Raw genomic sequence first — 17,436 nt, forward strand, 5'->3', positions numbered from 1 at the left:
ACTTAATCACAGTTGTTTTTAGCGAACATAATTCAAACAGAAGTAGTGCATCTGCGTGGCCTATTTTAAGCCATAGATTAACGCACACACTCGGTGCTCTATTGAGTATTGACAGCAGCAGGATAAATGTGGGACTGTCAAACCACAGTACAGTGCCCAGGTTTCTTTATACTGTAGGAACATGTCACTCAGTGCAGTGATGTGGCTCACTGGTGTGTTTTTATAAAACTGCATATCACAGTCTGGCAGCAGGGGTAGCACTTGTCTGGTTTTTTAAGTGGGATTTGTTGGCCGCATGACCCCCAGCTTTATCCTCCAATCAAGACTTGAGATAGACAAAGCATGTTTGCCATCAGGGTCACATTAACTATCAGTGCACTTCATATTAATATTATCTGACTAGTGGATCTAAGAGATAAAATATTGCTCAGAGATAATCAAGTGGCAAATCGCTAAACCCTGCATCCACAGCATCTGCCTCCTCTTCTCTGTGTGTTTCCAAATAAACCGATGCTAATATGTGAGCAGACTGCTCTCTGTGTGTTTTATAAAATGAACATAGACTAGGTCCAACTCTTTCTCCTGTCTTGTCCCTAAGTCTGTATTCTTCATTCACTCTCCCAAACACCACCACTAAGCGTTTTGTCTATCTGGCTCTCTTCCCTATTAAATTATCATGGATGGGTGATTGAGTAATTCCTCTATGTTTACACACGGAGAACACACATGAACAGATACACCTTTGCAAACCATTCTTCTCTACACGTTGTGTCATTGTGTGAAAGGATGCTTAATTTTCACACAAGTCAAATACTTTAGATAGTTTTGTGTTTTCATCACTGATGACACTGACACCATATTTTCTGATTTGTTTTCTCCTTTTTTTTGTAATTTTTTATGAATTGATACAAATAAGTCTGTTGGACAACAAAATTACTAAATATACTTTATGTTTTGCCTACTTGTGTGTGACTCTTTGGTTAATTGTGTTTGTAACAGGCTCTTTAGAATTATTCTCAATAACACATTACTTTGTGGGTTTGTTTTGCACAGCAATGCAGAGTCCAATATTTTAAGTTCAGTTGGCTGTGTATTTTTTCATGTGCAAATATTTAGTAAGTCATTTTCACTCAAAAGCAATAGAAAAATGAACTCGTTTTTACAAGTACGTTAGAATATAAAGTATTTATGAATAAACGAAACAGATTGACAATTAAAACTGAAAGCAGTGGTAACCGGCCCTCGCACTCTGCGCGCCACCTCCCCGAAGCCGTCTCCCCGACGTGCAGTGCACGAAGGGCCGCGTATCCCCGCTTAAAGTTACTATTTTTGTCTCGTTTTCTGTGTCCAGCAGGGGGCGCTACGACTATGACGGAATATTACAATCAGGTGTCTTCAGGGCAGGACTGCTGTGATGAAGTGATCGACGAAAACAAATTCACGATGCCGAGACATTTTTCGGTACATCTCGGTGTGATACACAGGTCCAACAAATTTGGTGCATGTAGGTGAAACTCGGTGCCGGAGCTGCAGTCTAGGGGGCGCAGGTGAGCCGTTTGACCACGCCCACTCGCAAAACACATCAGCTGTATCGTCTCACCAAGCCGGATGTATGTGACACGTTTCGTGAGGTTTCAAGCGTCCCTTGACCTTAAACATCAACAAGTGAATCAGAGGGGAAGAAATAGTGTATGGAAAGGATGACGCAAATAATAATGTATTTGTAGATTTGTTGAAGAATAACATTTTCTACAGCTTAGGGAAATATTTAAGAGTTCTTTTTGGAAAAACTGAATTGTGTCCGCAGGTGAATCAATGTTTGTACGCCCGCAAGTCCCTATAGTCTGACATGAGTGGCTGCATAGTGACTTTTCTATGTACAGCATTAAAGCTTGTGTACCCACGACTTTAAATCCAGCAGGTTAAAGTCCTGGCTATTTATACCATACTGAAGATTAAAATGGAGATGTTTTGAACTTCAATGGTCACCATCTTTGTTATTTGCTCTCCAAAAAGCTTCTGGAGTGTGAAACTTTGCCTCAACAGTGTCAATCAAAGAAGCTGAAATCACATGCTTTATGTAAAGGCTTTTTATTGTGTCAGGTGTTCCAGCACTGTGATTTATTTTTATTTTTTTATAGCAAGGACATAAGTTTACTTCAGGAGGCCAGAAGTGATCAGAACATGAGTCAACAACTTGATAACTCAGTTCCTGCTCTGTCGCTGTCGTGGTGTTCGCAGTACAGTTACACAACCAACAGACGCTGAACTTCTAATATGAGTCACCTTTGATCTATTGCTGTATATAGGCTACCTGTCTTTTCAACTTGTCAGGCCATTATCCTGTTTGTGACATGATCACCCTGTTTGTTAGGCCACTCACAGTGCCCCCTTACCCCACGAGTTGTAATGTCACTTCCCATCAGAGGACGATGCATATCTCCAAGCCTGTAATGATTTACCCAGACATCAATATGTGCTTAACCTGCTGTCCTTCCCAAACCTCAGTGTTCTCCAGTTCTGTCTAATGGAGAATACTGATAGATTGGAAGACTGGGGTCACTAGGTCTATTACTATTCTACTAAATCACAGAGTGTCTGGCGGTGCTGCTTTTGTACAGTCTAGAAGCACTGTTTTACGATATTTGTGGCACCAACACTTTATTGTTGAACAAGGCTGAGTCATGGCCCCTCACTGCAGGCTGCTTGTGAGTTGGTGGCTGTCCAATCAAACAGCTCCCTGTAATATTTTAGTTTTGATTAATTAGTAGACAAAATCAATTGGCATCATTTTTGATGAGACTACAATACACATCCTCTGATTAATAATGAAATACACATTAACACACTTGGTAGTTTGCTAACTAGTCTTGGTTAAAAACATAAAATGATGTATAATAATTCCAATAAACTCTCTAAAAGTATGAACACTGATTATTTAATGATATTGCTGATTTTGCATCCTACTGCTTTACATTTGTGGGACACTTATCATACTTTCTATAAATAAAATATGCCTTCAAAGGTACAGCATTCAAATATTTTAAGGCCCATAACAGGAACTGATTAAATACAAAAGTAGCTGAAACACAGTTTTTCAACAGGAAATGGATTTCATCACCAGTTCCAGTGACATAATGAAATATAAAGCAGAAAACGTTTACGGGAAAAAACATCTGTCATTCTAACGAGCATTAAGCTACATCCATCCATTTTTAAGGTAAGACAATTTTTTTGTAAAATTGTATAACTCTGTGCTTAAATAACCCATTTAAAGTTTGTTGCATCAAACCTTACATGAGATTTCTTATGAATAAGAAATGCACAGATTTACAGAATTGACAATAAAGTCTAAATGTTTTGTAATGTAATTCCGGTTCCAAGGTTCACAATATGAGTACAAAATGCCAAAAATATGAACGAGATTTATGTGTACGATTTACTGAAAAATCTCATTTGACTATGCCCATGTTGTCAGGATGGGATGAAATGACAATGCTACTGCCATAAGATTTTAGGTGTACTGCAAAGCAAATCACATATTTATAATGGAGTTGAACTAGGAACGATTTACTTTTTCAAATTTGAGCATTCATACAAAATGACAAATAATTCTGTAAAAGTGTCTGCGACAAAACAAAATCAGCATATCTGATGTTGTGGAGATGCAACAGTTCAGCAGCAAAGTTGTCTGTTTGTGTGGTTAGTCCATACTTCTTTCCAGAATTAATACAAAAGGGGGGAATTGGCTGTATGGCTGTACAAATTCAACTTAAAAGGACAAGTTCCCCTTTTAATATTTGCTCACAACAACCTCCTTTTGATCTACATGTTCCAGCTGATCTGTTAGTGTCCATAAATCACTGTTACTATCATACACACCTGCTGACCAGCATTATGTTAAATGTTGGTGTGTTTTGGTGTTAAAAATCGGATCTTTTTTTCCCCCCCAAAAGTCGGTATTGTGTAAAACAAAATTAAATCTGCCTTCACCCTCTGTCTTTAATGATTGATCAAAATGTCAACATGTGTCCAGTTTGCAGTCCAAGTCCAGGCAGTCCCTTTTATTCATAACAATTACTGGATCTGTAGATGGGGCTTCTACCTTTTGGATATTTCAGATATGATCAAGTTTTTATTGTAAACTCTTTTTAATACCTGCCCAGACTTTGTGGATTTAAACGGTAAGAAGGGTACTTAATCACTTTCTTGTTTTAAAAGAAATACTTATTTGCTTCTAAAAATCAAAGCATATCTTTCTCTTTGAAATTCAGATGACTCTGTACGGAGAAGTAAAACTATTTTCCAATGAAAAATAACAATCTTTTCTGTGTTGTTATTTTTTTTTTTTTTTTTTTCATTTTTACTGTACCTGGACAGCATTTTACCTACTTTCAAGAAACAGTATGATCTTCATTCCTGCTGCAAAACTACATTTTGCTTTTCACTTGTCAATAGGTGAGTTTCTATTTTTCAGTTTGACTTCTTGTGGACTTTTTTGTCTCCAGTGCAGTATATCGTCATATAGTTTGGTTGCATACTCTCAAAATCATGAGAGAAAGGAGAAGTGAAAGTCTTGCATTTTTAATTAAAGTAATATTTTAATATTGAAAGTATTAAATATTCATTTTTTGATCAATTGTACACAATTTGGGTTCTTCCTCAGTTCCTTTTTTACAATAGATTTGACAAATCAGAACACTTGCTGTTGTGTATTTATTGGAGAATGTTGTTTTAAATGTTCTTGATAAATCTCCGTGATATGAGGCTTAACTGGAGCATTTTACTATGTTTCTGCTGTAGGTCTGCTGAGTCTGTTGCCTCTTACAGGTCAGTAAGTTCTATTAATTGTTCATGCCTGAAACCTTTGCAATATTTATGAATATGTTTCTACACAATGATCTCATTAAAAAAAAAAAAAAAAAAAAAAAAAAAAAAAGTGGAGGCTTTTGTTATTTAGCTCAAGGATATGCAGCCTGCAACGTTTGTACTTTTGTTTGTTTTGTTCATTTCCAGAATGTGAGAAAATTCAGGTCGTCGGGCCTTCGCGTTGCTCCGGCAGAGTGGAGGTCTTCCACGGAGACAGCTGGGGAACCGTGTGTGATGACCTCTGGAGCCTGGCCAATGCTGATGTGGTGTGTCGAGAACTGGACTGTGGAACTGTCGTTGAGGCCAAAAAAGGTGCCTTCTTTGGAGAGGGAAAGGACAACATCTGGTTGGATGATGTGCAATGTAGTGGGCACGAGTCCTCCATTTTCAAGTGCCCACATAGACCACTCGGCGTGAATAACTGTGGTCATGGTGAAGATGCCGGGGTTGTGTGTTCAGGTGAGCCTGAGTTTTTCTTTTACTTATGTGTGATTTACTTCACAAACTTCATCAAATAGCACACATTATACATTAAAGAAATAGTTTGACATTTATTACATGCTTTCTTGACAAGATACAATGGTTAAGATGACAACTGTTACATGTATTGTATATATTAGAATAATAAATATCAGAATGTTAAGTGTCTAGCAGAGTGACAGCCTGCGGATAAAAACTGTTCTTGCTTCTGGTGGTCTTGGCACACAGTGCTCTGTAGCACCTCCCAGAGGGGAGGAGCTGAAACAGAGAAATATTACAGTGTAAACAATTTCAGATTTTTTTTGGTAAGGATTAAACAAACAAAACAAAAAAACAACAACGATTTTAAACAGTGAGATATACAGTTGCTTGAAGGTGGGATTTGTCACATTCAGACAGTCAGGCTAGCTGTTTCTACCCGTTCCCAGTCTTCCTCGTCAGCTCTCCCTTTAAGGGCTTGCAGTTTTCAGTAGGAAAGCAGAACCCAGCATAACACTGACCACTGAAAGAAGCCTTCTTATATGTTTCCGGAAATGATTTCACAAAATATTGAGCCTTCTCATTGAATTTCAGCTTGTTGGTAATCTGCGGTCACAGAGTCATAAATTGAGCAGAATAACAAAACCTTGCATTGCAACTCTCTTCCCCAGTTTAAATCAAAAACTGGGATGAAATGTGGAACTGTCAAGAGAAACAAAGGGGAACTTCAACTGAGGACAAAAGCAGCTGTCTCAGCATTTATCTTAAATTGTCATTATATTGGGTTCCAAAACCGGGAGATTGTCAGTTTACAATTTGTTGTCTACTTAAAAGATGATCGCTGTGGTGGTAGTACTGCTGCAGCAGTACGGCAGCAAGGTCAGCACAGTGCAGCAAATGTAAAGTACAAAGTACAACAGTGTTTTTTTTCTTTCTACACAAACTCACAAAAAACATGATTCACTAGCTTTCTTTATAAATTTCACTTTAATGTCTAATATATAAAATATGATGAAGTGATGACATTTTATTTCCAAAAGGTCAACTTCACTTTGATATTATAATGTTCTTCAAAAACGCTTTTCTTGCCATTATTCAACACCATAATTCAGAAACAGAGAGGGAGTGCTGATTGTATCGATCTTCTGTGCTGTCAGGTTTAAAATGTGTGAAACATCCACATCTTACAAATATTTAAAGCATTGTCTATTGTCAATCACATGTATTGTTCCAGTGTTTGGACACATGGATTCCTTCAAAGTTTTCACAACATGTAAACTGGAACTTGACTGGTTGGGGGAAACATACAACCGCAAGGTGGTAATTCTGGTTTGACATGATTTCATTTTCGATCTACTTTATTTGCAGAACATGTGCGGCTTGTCAACGGAAGCAATCGTTGTACCGGCCGGGTGGAGATCTACTCCGAAGGCCACTGGAAACGAGCTTGCAGCAGTGACTGGGGCGAGGAAGAGGCTGACGTGGTGTGCCGAGAGATCAGCTGTGGTATTCCTTTAAAACAGGCTGTAATGCTTAATTTTGGAGAAGCACAGGATCTGACTGGAATCAAAACCAACTGTTTTGGAAATGAGAGCTCTGTGTCCCAGTGTACGGTTCAAGAACTCAAAGAAAGCTGTGTTGATGCTTCTGTTATTTGTACAAGTAAGTCATACATGCACGCAAACTATGACATCAGTAATTTGTGATGCAATTAACATTGTTAGACTGTTTTCTTCTTGACTGGCGGAAGAACAAGCCCTTGATGTTTTTAATTTCTCAGACAGTAAACCCATTCGGCTGATTAATGGCAATAATCGGTGTTCTGGTCGAGTGGAAGTCTACCATGATGGACAGTGGGGGACGGTTTGTGATGACAGATGGGGGATACAGGAAGCAGCTGTCACATGCAGAGAGATGAACTGTGGCAATGCCCTCTCTGTCAAGTACAAGGCCTTCTTTGGCAGAGGTGAGGAGCACGTTTGGCTGGATGACATTGAGTGCACCGGTCATGAGAAGTCCCTCTCTGAGTGCCCGCATCGAGGTTTTGGAGAACACGACTGTGACCACAGTGAAGATGCTGGTGTCATATGTTCAGGTAACACATGCCCTGCTCTGTTTGTTGGTGCAATTTTTGCAAGTACTTGAAATTCTGTTGGAGACCACTCTAAACACGATGCCTTTTTTCTGCAACTGCTTGTTTTCCAGAGACAGTCCGACTGATCAATGGGACTGACAGCTGCTCTGGCAGAGTGGAGGTCTTCCACAACGGAAATTGGGGGAGGATCTGTGATAATAACTGGGGCGATAAAGAGGCTCGAGTTGTGTGTAAGGAACTCAGTTGTGGACAGCCGAAGAAAAACCAAGACATTTTCAGTTTTGGTGATACTGGACTGAGAGGGTTTTTAAGTAGATGCTCTGGTAACGTCAGCTCAATCAGCCAGTGTGCACTGGAAGAACATCCAGGGAGATGTGGAGGTGTTTCTCTTTCATGTGCAGGTAAGACAAAATAATCAGTTTAAACTACAATAGCAAAGTTTACATGGTCATTAAGAACAAGAGTGACTTACCGTATGAATTCTTCACCCTAAAGGTCTATAATAAATATTCACATGATAACAATAGATCAAACTACAGGGTGACATGTAAAAGGTGGTGGATGAAGTGATGAAACCACATAGAATTAGTTTTATTGAGCGTTAAATGGTCTTTAATGTCATAGTTTGGATTTTCAGGGTTTTTAATTCACTCTACTTGCTCATATATTGTAATTTTCTTTGCTTCAAAACATGTTAGTTTTCAGCAAAACATGCTCTACAAACACACTACACACCTCCTGCCATGCACTAAATGGCCCACAAAGTTGGTGGTATAGAGGCTGAATGTAGTGGATATTTAGCTACTAATGAGCCAGACATTTCCCTCAGGCGCAAGCAGCAATCAAAAGCAGAGGTCAAAAGAGGACATACTGGACACATTTATCAGGTGGATAGAAACACTGACTTGAAACGAATGCTAATGTTTCTCTGTCTGCTGAATATGCAAATCTGAATGTTAACAAATTGTCAAATCCACATACAAGTTCATGTCAGTGCTTTGTTCCAAGATTGTCCCCCAGTGGCCTAAACAAATATGTTGATGCAGGTTTAAATAGTGAAGCACAAAATCAAACAGGATTCTAATAAATATCGACATCAACAGAATATTGGAATACAGAATAAGAATATTGGAAATATGTAAATAGGCCTGAAAAAGCTTTGTTTTCTCTTCATATTGAGTGTGGCCAGCATATCTGCTCACAGCATTTAATGATGATCAGTTGTTTTTCTTTTATTATGTTTAACTACAGATATGTCTTTTTGCAGCTAATGTCTTGTTCCACCTGTTTGTGTTCAGGCATCTTGTTGTTTTTGCACACTATGAATGTAGTTCTTGTATTCTTAACAAACTAATAAGATACATTTAACAGTTGGGAATATAAATTCTTAACCATAATATAACATTTTTTTACTCAAGGTTTAGTGCTTTTACCTCTCCTCAGGTAATCCCCCACTAAGGCTTGTTAACGGCACTGATCGATGCTCTGGCAGAGTGGAGGTTCTGCATGACGGGCAGTGGGGAACAGTGTGTGATGATGAGTGGGACATCAAAGATGCTCAGGTGGTGTGCAGTGCCATGGACTGTGGAACCGCTCAGACAGCCAAAAATTCCGCTTTTTTTGGTGAAGGCGAAGGACACATCTGGCTGGATGATGTCAACTGTCGCGGTAATGAGACGTCCCTTCATCACTGCACACGACCCACCTTTGGAGAAAACAACTGTGGCCACAGCGAAGATGCCGGTGTGGTTTGTTCAGGTATAATCTCATTTATTACTATGTTTAGTCATTTATTCTTACATTTGTTGCTGATTATTGTTAAGAACTAAAATGTTACAGTACAGTTATACCAGCTATATTATCACATATATATATATTTTTTTACAGACATATCCAAACACAAACTAATTGCCAATTCTCTTTACTTTTCTTTCTAGCTACCCTCAGACTGATCAATGGGACTGACCAGTGCTCAGGCAGGGTAGAGCTACATCATGGGATCCAATGGTCACCTGCATTTAATGTTAACTGGGGAATAACTGAAGCTGCAGTGGTGTGCAGGGAGATGAATTGTGGAGATGCTCTCCAGAACTCAGGATCATTTGGTCAAAGTGGCGATCTCAGAGGATATAGGATCAGTTGTACTGGTAGAGAGAGCTCTCTTACACAGTGCACACTGATAGACCATGTGAGGAACAGCCACGATCACATTGAGGAGGCATCTGTCCAATGTTCAGGTAACACTCAACATTAAACGGCAATCTGTGCATTCTTCGAAAGAAAAGAAAATCATTAATATCTTCTTTGAAATGATGGGGCTTACATTGGATGCTGTTTCCAGCCCTACCATAAAGCCACTGAATACTGATTCCCTCCCTTTTGAACAAGCATCAGCACCAATGGTGTTGATTTTTGTTTAAAAGCATCTTTCCCTTTATGACATTTGACACTGAGCTATTGAGTTTGTATTTCACTTAGATATTGGAAGCTAAAAAGTCCAATAACTTCAGCACTCATAATACAGAGTGAACTTGGTAGAAGAATATTAACAATGTTAGCACGAGCTGGAGGCCACTGTTCCAGTTGGAACTGAAACAATATCATATTTAATACCAGGCCTCACAGTTATTGCACCAATCAAATTACATTACCAATAGTGTCCACCTGCTTTGAATGTTATCATCCCCGTAATTGGCTGTTATTGCTATTGGGACCATTGACATGGCATTGAGGGCTGTCCTCCACCTTCCTGGTCATAAAGACTGTCATCAATGACATGTATAAAAGAGTACCAGCAGGGTAACCAGATCTTAGCAATAATGGTAATAACAATAAACATGTTGTTGATGTTGTGACACAGTTGTGGTTAGGTTTAGCCGCCAAAGCTCGAAGGCTTTCAGGAGTTCAGGAAAAGATCACGATTTACAAGTACATTACGCAAGTTAAGTCTCAAAATTGAAGCGTAACTATGGGAGTGATGAGAACTGTTATGATAACAGCCATTTAATGGCCTGATAAATTGTGAATTGGGAGCATTGTGAGTCATTGTACCAAAAATTCACCCATTCTGGAGAATACTAATGAAGAGGAGACTACTATGGCAGGAAAATTAATACATCTTTAATTTTCTTTTTAAGGGAACAGGAATTTTGCCCAAATAAGTAAAAAAAAAAAATCAAACAAATGCCAAGAATATACACACCTTTCTTAAAAAAAGATATTTGCAGGAGGGCTTGGTTGAATTCCAAGTATATTAATAAAACAACTGTCATTTGCAGGAAATGTGAAGTTAGCAGGTGGCCCCAATCGCTGTGTTGGAAGAGTGGAGTATTACGATAAAGGCCAGTGGGGGACTGTTTGTGGTGAATCCTGGGACATTAATGATGCGGTTGTGGTGTGCAGACAGCTGGACTGTGGTGGTGCTCATAAGATTACCACATTGCCTGAGTATGGCCATGGCACAGTGCAGACCTGGATTGAAAACACTGAATGCAATGGACTGGAGTCTACACTCAATCAGTGCCCACAAAGACCATTTACAGACAGAATTTGCAACGCCACCTCAATTGCTGGTGTTGTCTGCACAGGTAAGAAAAAGCATATACAACAAATGTCAACAGATACTCTTCTGTGTGTTGTTGGTAACTTTTAATTTATACAATTCCTCATAGCAGCGGAAATATTCTCAGTACAATATAGATTCTTATGAGTTTACAATCTGTGGCTACATTTTTAGTTTCTTTGACTTCACAGGAAGCTTGGCGGTCCGCTTGAATAACGGCAAGGACGAGTGCGCGGGAAGAGTCGAAGTCCGTCATGGCGATACGTGGCATACAGTGTGTGACGCAGACTGGACACTAAATAAAGCTGAGGTGGTGTGTGATATACTGGAGTGTGGACATGCCGTGAATGCCCTCAGTGGTGCCCACTTTGGTCAAGGCAGTGGGTCAGTCGTGGAGGCCAGTGATTCATGTTTTAACAACGTGACCTTTCTCCAGCAATGCTCACTCGGAGGCTTCAGAACAGCAACGTGCGGGCATGAACGTGACACTGGGGCTGTCTGTGCAGGTAAAACCAGTTAGATTATGTGTTCAAAATTGTCACACGCAGATATCATTAGCATTTGTTTCATTGTGAAGTCTGTTTGCACACAATAAAACCAAGAAAAACAATGAAGCAGAAAATTCCTACAATTAATTTATTTGATTAGGGGCAAATTCCTACTCAAAAGAGTAGTTAGAATTTTTTTTTTTAGAAAAAAACAGTTGTTTGTTGTTGAGAGTCACATGAGAAAATCAATAGCACTCAGACCTTTGAGGCGGATTTAATATTCACTGATCCAAGCAGCGGAGACGTGATAGAACAATTAAATAATCGCGAACCCAAAGGGATCCTGACGGTTGTTCAAGTTGTGAATTAGCCTACAAATTCACTGGACTTTGTTCAAACGCAGAGCATTAAACACGGAAACATAGAGCATTAAAATGAGGCGCAGTGAGAAAAAAAGTTCTCATTTTCTCAATGCTTGTTACTTAAACTGCTTTTCTCCCGTTTCCTGTGCTCATTTACTTGTATATTTTTTGTGGTGTACGTGCTCATCTACAAATGGAGCGGGGAAGTGAGATTGAGAGTCTTTGTGTACTTCTAGCAACTGCGACTGAAACTGAGTGGATCATGTTTGAAGTTGGAGCTAATAAATGTTGAACAGTTACTTTTACTTAAATTGCAACCTGCGATGAAGAAAAGAGAGGTCATAGGAGGTGGTGCGTACGACCTTCGAATCGAATGAAACAGATGGAGGGTGAATTTTCTGCGCTCGTCCTGCCACTGAAACGTAGATGAGAAAATGCAATGCTAAATGTAAATATTTTGGACCAAGTGGATTAATCACAGTTTTTGTGGTCAGCATCGGCGCAACGTTACATTTCTGGTAAGGTATGTGTCAGGCTACGCCGATGTAGGTTATAAACTACCTTTAAGATACATAAGTATCAGGTGCCACTAACTAGTTGGCATAGCTTAGCATAAAACAGAAGATAGTGTAAAACAGCTACAATAAAGTAATACAAAATTAAATGGTCATTAGTGGTCTGTATGGGGTGCTGTGAGGAATTTTTTTTTTTTGTACTTTTGGACAGTGAGGCAAGCTGTCTCTCCTTAGGTTTTCTTTCTATTACAGACATGTGACTGGTATTGATTTTCAAATCTAACTCAGTTAAATGCAAATAAGCAAACTTCCCAATTAATGTTAATTTGCATGACGAAAGTGTGGATATGAAATGTGAATGATGCATTTAAATTGTGTCTTAACTTGACAGAGTGGGTATTAATGTGATTTGTGTGTATCAATATGAAATGCACACATGTACACAAATAGGTTTAAATCCTTTTATAATTGTGTGTCAATATTTGTGTCAAGGACTGTCCTTTGCATTTGAACTCAACATTTGTGTTTCCATATGCAGCACAGGTTCGGTTGGTGAGCGGCACCAATGAATGCTCTGGCAGAGTGGAGATCTTCTATAAAGGCCAGTGGGGAACAGTGTGTGATGATGAATGGGAAATAAACAATGCCGATGTGGTATGTAGGCAAATAGGTTGCGGCCATGCGGTTTCAGCCCCTACAAGTGCCCACTTTGGTCGAGGCGGTGGTCCAATATGGCTGGATAACGTGCAGTGTACAGGGCTGGAGCCGGCTCTGTCTCATTGCGAGCATCCATCTTTTGGAGAGAACAACTGTGGGCACGGTGAAGATGCTGGTGTTATCTGTTTGGGTAAGAGGCCCGGCTTATTTTGAACCTTAATCCCATTTCCTCTAATGAAGCTGTATTGGATCTTATTTCACAACCCATTTACTGCAATTTCTTATATGCTTCAGGTGCTCTAATGAAGCCCCAGATCAAGATAAGTCCTGCTCCTGAGGTAAACTGGGGTGACAAAGTTGATATCACCTGCACTGTAGTAACAGAACATTTGGGTGGGACGTTCATCCTGAAAAAGAGTCAAGGGTCATTTGAAATGGAGAAATTCTCTGAACACGAAGCAGCAACCTTTACCTTCCCTGAAGTGGACTTCAACCAAAAGGGGTCGTACTTCTGCGAATATCAAAAGAAACTGTCCAATAACATCATCTACTATCCTCAAGGAAACATTGCTGAGCTTTCTGTCATAGGTCAATAACTTCCTACCTTGTTTCTCTAGTTGTGTATAATTTATGGGAATCTGACTACATAGATTACAGTGAGGTTTTAATGTCTATCTGAGTTTGTGAAAATCTTCCTTTACTCTGCAGTGAAACTGGAGAAGCCCAGCATCTCCCTGTCATCGCCTCATGCGATGGTGATCTACTCTCCTGACAAAGTGTCGGTCACCCAGGGGAACACCTTCTCCATCACTTGCTCTACTCACTCCAGATACCCTGGAGGTTTCTTCTATCTGACAAAGTCCAACGTCAGCACCACTGAAATAAAGTCAGCGTTTGGCCACTCCATCTTTTACTTGGCATTTTTCGAATTCCCTGCAATAGATTATGGACAGCAAGGAGAGTATAGCTGCGTCTACGGCCTCAACATCTCCTCGATGTCCTTGTACTCCGTTCCCTCGAAGACACTCCAAGTCACCGTCATCCGTAAGACCCCGAGAAGAAGAAAAGAAGCCATTATTTTCATTTTCATGGTTATTATGGTAGTTTTTCTTCTTCATTAACTCTATGTGGTCTTTTAATCCCTACAGCAGCCTCATCCTATTCAGTTGTCGGAGCTGTTGTGGGTGTGCTAGTCGTGTTGCTACTCCTTTTGGGTGTAGGTTTCCTGCTCTGGAGAAGGAGATGGCGCGGCTCTGGTAAGACACAAAGTTTTATGCAATATCCCCCTTTTAAATGTCATATAATTTGCTTCCATTGATCAATATTTAACATCCGGGTACTTATAGTGCACTACGTGTTTTCACTTGACAGTGTGAATCCACTAATGCACTCAAAATAGTGAGTGTTAGTACGCAAGTACTCCATTTGGAACACAGCAAAAATGTGAACCACGGATCATCATTGAATTGAGTGTTGGTGAATCTTTCAGCTAATTGTTTGGGTTTTACAGCCTGTAACATTGTTGCTTTGGTTCTTTCTCGAGTAAATCCTCTGAACATTATTTGCACAGCATCATACGGCAGACAAAGTGGGTGACTGCCTTGTTAACATAGTGAAGCATTTAGGAGCTAAAGACATTTCCTGTCTCGCGTAGATAAGAGTTGGTGAGCCAAATATATCTAAAAGGAGTGTGAAGTGACACTGAAACACCTAAATGCAAATGAATGCTAATGTTGCTCCATGTCTGCTCGCAACTGTGACTAACACATTCAATACATCAACATGGTGATTTGTCTATGTTGTGTCTGGTTGCTCTGGACCTTACTTGTATTTGATTCATTTTCAAAGTTTGGAGGAATGACTGCTGATGTCATGGTGATGTTACGCTCACTTTTCAGGTGTCATGGTTCAGTTTAGTAACCGGTTTGGAGGCACAATAAAACAAGATACAGAAGACAGAAGCAATGGAGCACTCGATGCACGGTAGAGAAAAAAAACGAGAACGTGTTTTAAGATCTGACAAGTTGGAAGACATCCTCTGTTAATGTAATTGGAATTGTCACTCTTCTTATCTCCTTCAGAGACCGCAGTAACCAAATTTATGAGCCTGAACGCAGTCCGAGCCCAAAGGACACAAATGCTGAGGTTGACTCTGATAACACTGTAGAGCGAGTCCCTGAAGACCTGGCTGGGAGAGTGTGTTACGAGCTTGAACCTCTCGTTCTTTCATGATAACAACATGACTTGAGGACCGGCCTCAGTCATGTGATTGTATGAGATTTAAAGAGTAACACAGCACCAGGCTGAAAAGCAGCATTTCACTACTCTCTGTTGGAAAGTTAATTTTTCACGTGGAAACCACACAAACAGTGATGTCATGTCGTGCCGACACACTCTGCAGAACACTTCTACATCACAGCAGCCAAGTGAGAGGTTTTTGCAGATCAGACTTTCAGCTGGTGTTCAGTTGCTTTAAAAGAGAGCATTATGACATGAGGGAGCTGTGTTAAGTGTGTTTTTACGTCTCTTTTAAAATAAATAATTCAAAAATTTACAGACTTTACATTTTCTCAAATAGATGTGGCATTATTTACTTTAATATAAATTCAAATGTTTGCAAGAATTGAAATGTAATTTTTTAATAACATACTCTGCATGATGTCTAATGTTTGACACTTTTTTTCATACATATCGCCGCAGTCATTTTTATATTTCTGGGATTTTCTGCCAATCACAGAGCTCAGGCTCAAGCACCTGATAGAACATACTGATCAGGATAGATTGATTTTTACATTGTCTTTGTATTGCATGATTATTTGCTTTTTTGATGTTTGTGACTTTTGATCAATAAATTTTTATTTCTTACAAAACCTTTCATTCAGCAGAGTTTTTGACCCAATTTACGCCTGTCTCTTAAGCATTTTTTGGAGTTAAATTTAACTAATTTATGTGATCATTTATACACCCACGCTTACTTTTGTGAAAAGATCTGCTTTGGGGTAAAAATAAGAACGTTTCCTTCTAAACTGTGATCGAGTAGACTTACTGTATAAAGTTCCATGAACTGGAAATACTCAAATCAACTACTGCTGTGCTTCAGGATAGTACCAGCAAAAGTACCAAGTTATTGTGTGTGCCTGCATGTGTGTGTGTGTGTGTGTGTGTGTGTGTGTGTGTGTGTGTGTGTGTGTGTGTGAGAGAAGTTTCACAATTTGACAGACAAGCCACGACTGGAATCAGCCAAGCTTTGCCCAAACCTGCTCACCTTGTCTGTTGTTGCTGCAATCCAGCAGCACATACCTGCATTCAGGATACTGAAACATTCTCTGTCTCTCCACTTCTCTCTGTAAGTCTGTGTGAGGTTGTTAAAGTTAAGACAGCGGGTATGTCACTGATTGTGTTTTTTTCCAGCGTCAGCGGCTCTCTCGAGGTAAAGTATGAACTCTTCCTTGTCTCGTTCTTTTTAGTTGTTGGCAATTGTTACACTGAACAAAATCTTGTGAGGTATGTTGAATTTGGCACGTCATGTCTTCTGTTTAACTGTGAAGTATTCACAATTTACAATGTAATTCTGTAAACAATCTTGCTGCTCATTGTAGACAGTTAAGCAAATTTCATTGCAAAATAGAGCTTGGTTGGCAAATCAAAGAGTTACATATGAATCTAATATTCATAACAACCATTAACTGATGACATGCTGTTTTCTTCCAGATGAAAACAAATCAAAATAGAATCATTTCTGTCCTGACCTCCAAGAATATCCCCTTTGAAACTGTGGACATTTGTCAGAGTTCTGAAGCCAAGGATTTAATGAGAAAGAGGGCAGGAAACCCGACTGCGCTGCCCCCACAAATATGCAATGGAGACACCTACTGTGGAGTAAGTCTCAAACAATAACCTGCAGAAGTAATGCCAAGGTGTTTCAACAGTGTGCCATCTTTGCAATATTTTGACTTATGAGTGATTGTAAACCATTTACATGGTTACTGTCCTTGTCACAGAAACAAAACCCGTAGACAAAGGGATAAAATAACTATTTATAGTTTAATATACCGCCCACTTGTTTTAAATGGCAACCCCAGATGCCACCAATATATGCAACGGTGTGCACAGTTTGACTTTATTTTTTTCTTGAACAGGTATGAAGGCATGCTTCGTTGTAAGACCCAACAACGTATTATAAAATATGTTAAAAAGATATCTGTAAAATAGATGTGTTCTCATTCCCTTTCTCTTTTTTCTGTCTCTCTACCCCAAACCCCCGATTCACACCCTTTTGCTTGCAGGACATCACTGCATTTGAAAATGCCGTTGAGATGGGACAATTAGAGGACTTCCTCAAAATCTAAAATGAACAGCGACCAGCTGTAAGGACGCTCAACCCCATCACTACGCTCAACGCAATATCTGCATAAACAACAATTCGATT

General features: G+C 39.5%; 1 protein-coding gene and 1 long non-coding RNA gene across 2 annotated transcripts; both read left to right on the top strand.

Moving 5' to 3' along the window:
- Positions 1-4,030: 4,030 nt before the first annotated feature.
- Positions 4,031-4,984, top strand: LOC138203450 (uncharacterized). The gene is made up of 3 exons (XR_011178717.1): positions 4,031-4,184; positions 4,381-4,458; positions 4,804-4,984. It is a non-coding gene; the product is annotated as an uncharacterized lncRNA (long non-coding RNA).
- A 1,792-nt stretch (positions 4,985-6,776) lies between these two features.
- On the top strand, positions 6,777-15,882 carry LOC138203448 (scavenger receptor cysteine-rich domain-containing protein DMBT1-like). The gene is made up of 13 exons (XM_069158304.1): positions 6,777-6,990; positions 7,109-7,423; positions 7,534-7,824; positions 8,867-9,181; positions 9,361-9,660; positions 10,702-11,010; positions 11,177-11,491; positions 12,889-13,197; positions 13,302-13,595; positions 13,716-14,051; positions 14,156-14,263; positions 14,906-14,990; positions 15,089-15,882. Exons 1-13 carry the CDS (start codon positions 6,858-6,860, stop codon positions 15,237-15,239), a joined length of 3,261 nt encoding a protein of 1,086 aa, XP_069014405.1. The 5' UTR covers positions 6,777-6,857; the 3' UTR covers positions 15,240-15,882.
- The last annotated feature ends 1,554 nt before the right edge of the window (positions 15,883-17,436 follow it).

The sequence above is a fragment of the Embiotoca jacksoni genome, unplaced genomic scaffold (genome assembly GCF_022577435.1).
Source record: "Embiotoca jacksoni isolate LCO1_2020_lvr unplaced genomic scaffold, fEmbJac1.0.p SCAF_23, whole genome shotgun sequence".
In the NCBI taxonomy this organism is placed as follows: Eukaryota; Metazoa; Chordata; class Actinopteri; family Embiotocidae; genus Embiotoca; species Embiotoca jacksoni.

What these genes read in the sequence shown, in the direction of transcription:
- LOC138203448 (XM_069158304.1), top strand. Translation starts at nt 6,858, where the DNA reads ATGCTTAATTTTGGAGAAGCACAGGATCTGACTGGAATCAAAACCAAC. An exon ending in TGCCGGTGTGGTTTGTTCAG is followed by an intron (nt 9,182 to 9,360) that starts GTATAATCTCAT and finishes TTTTCTTTCTAG; the next exon opens with CTACCCTCAGACTGATCAAT. An exon ending in AATGGAGCACTCGATGCACG is followed by an intron (nt 14,991 to 15,088) that starts GTAGAGAAAAAA and finishes TATCTCCTTCAG; the next exon opens with AGACCGCAGTAACCAAATTT.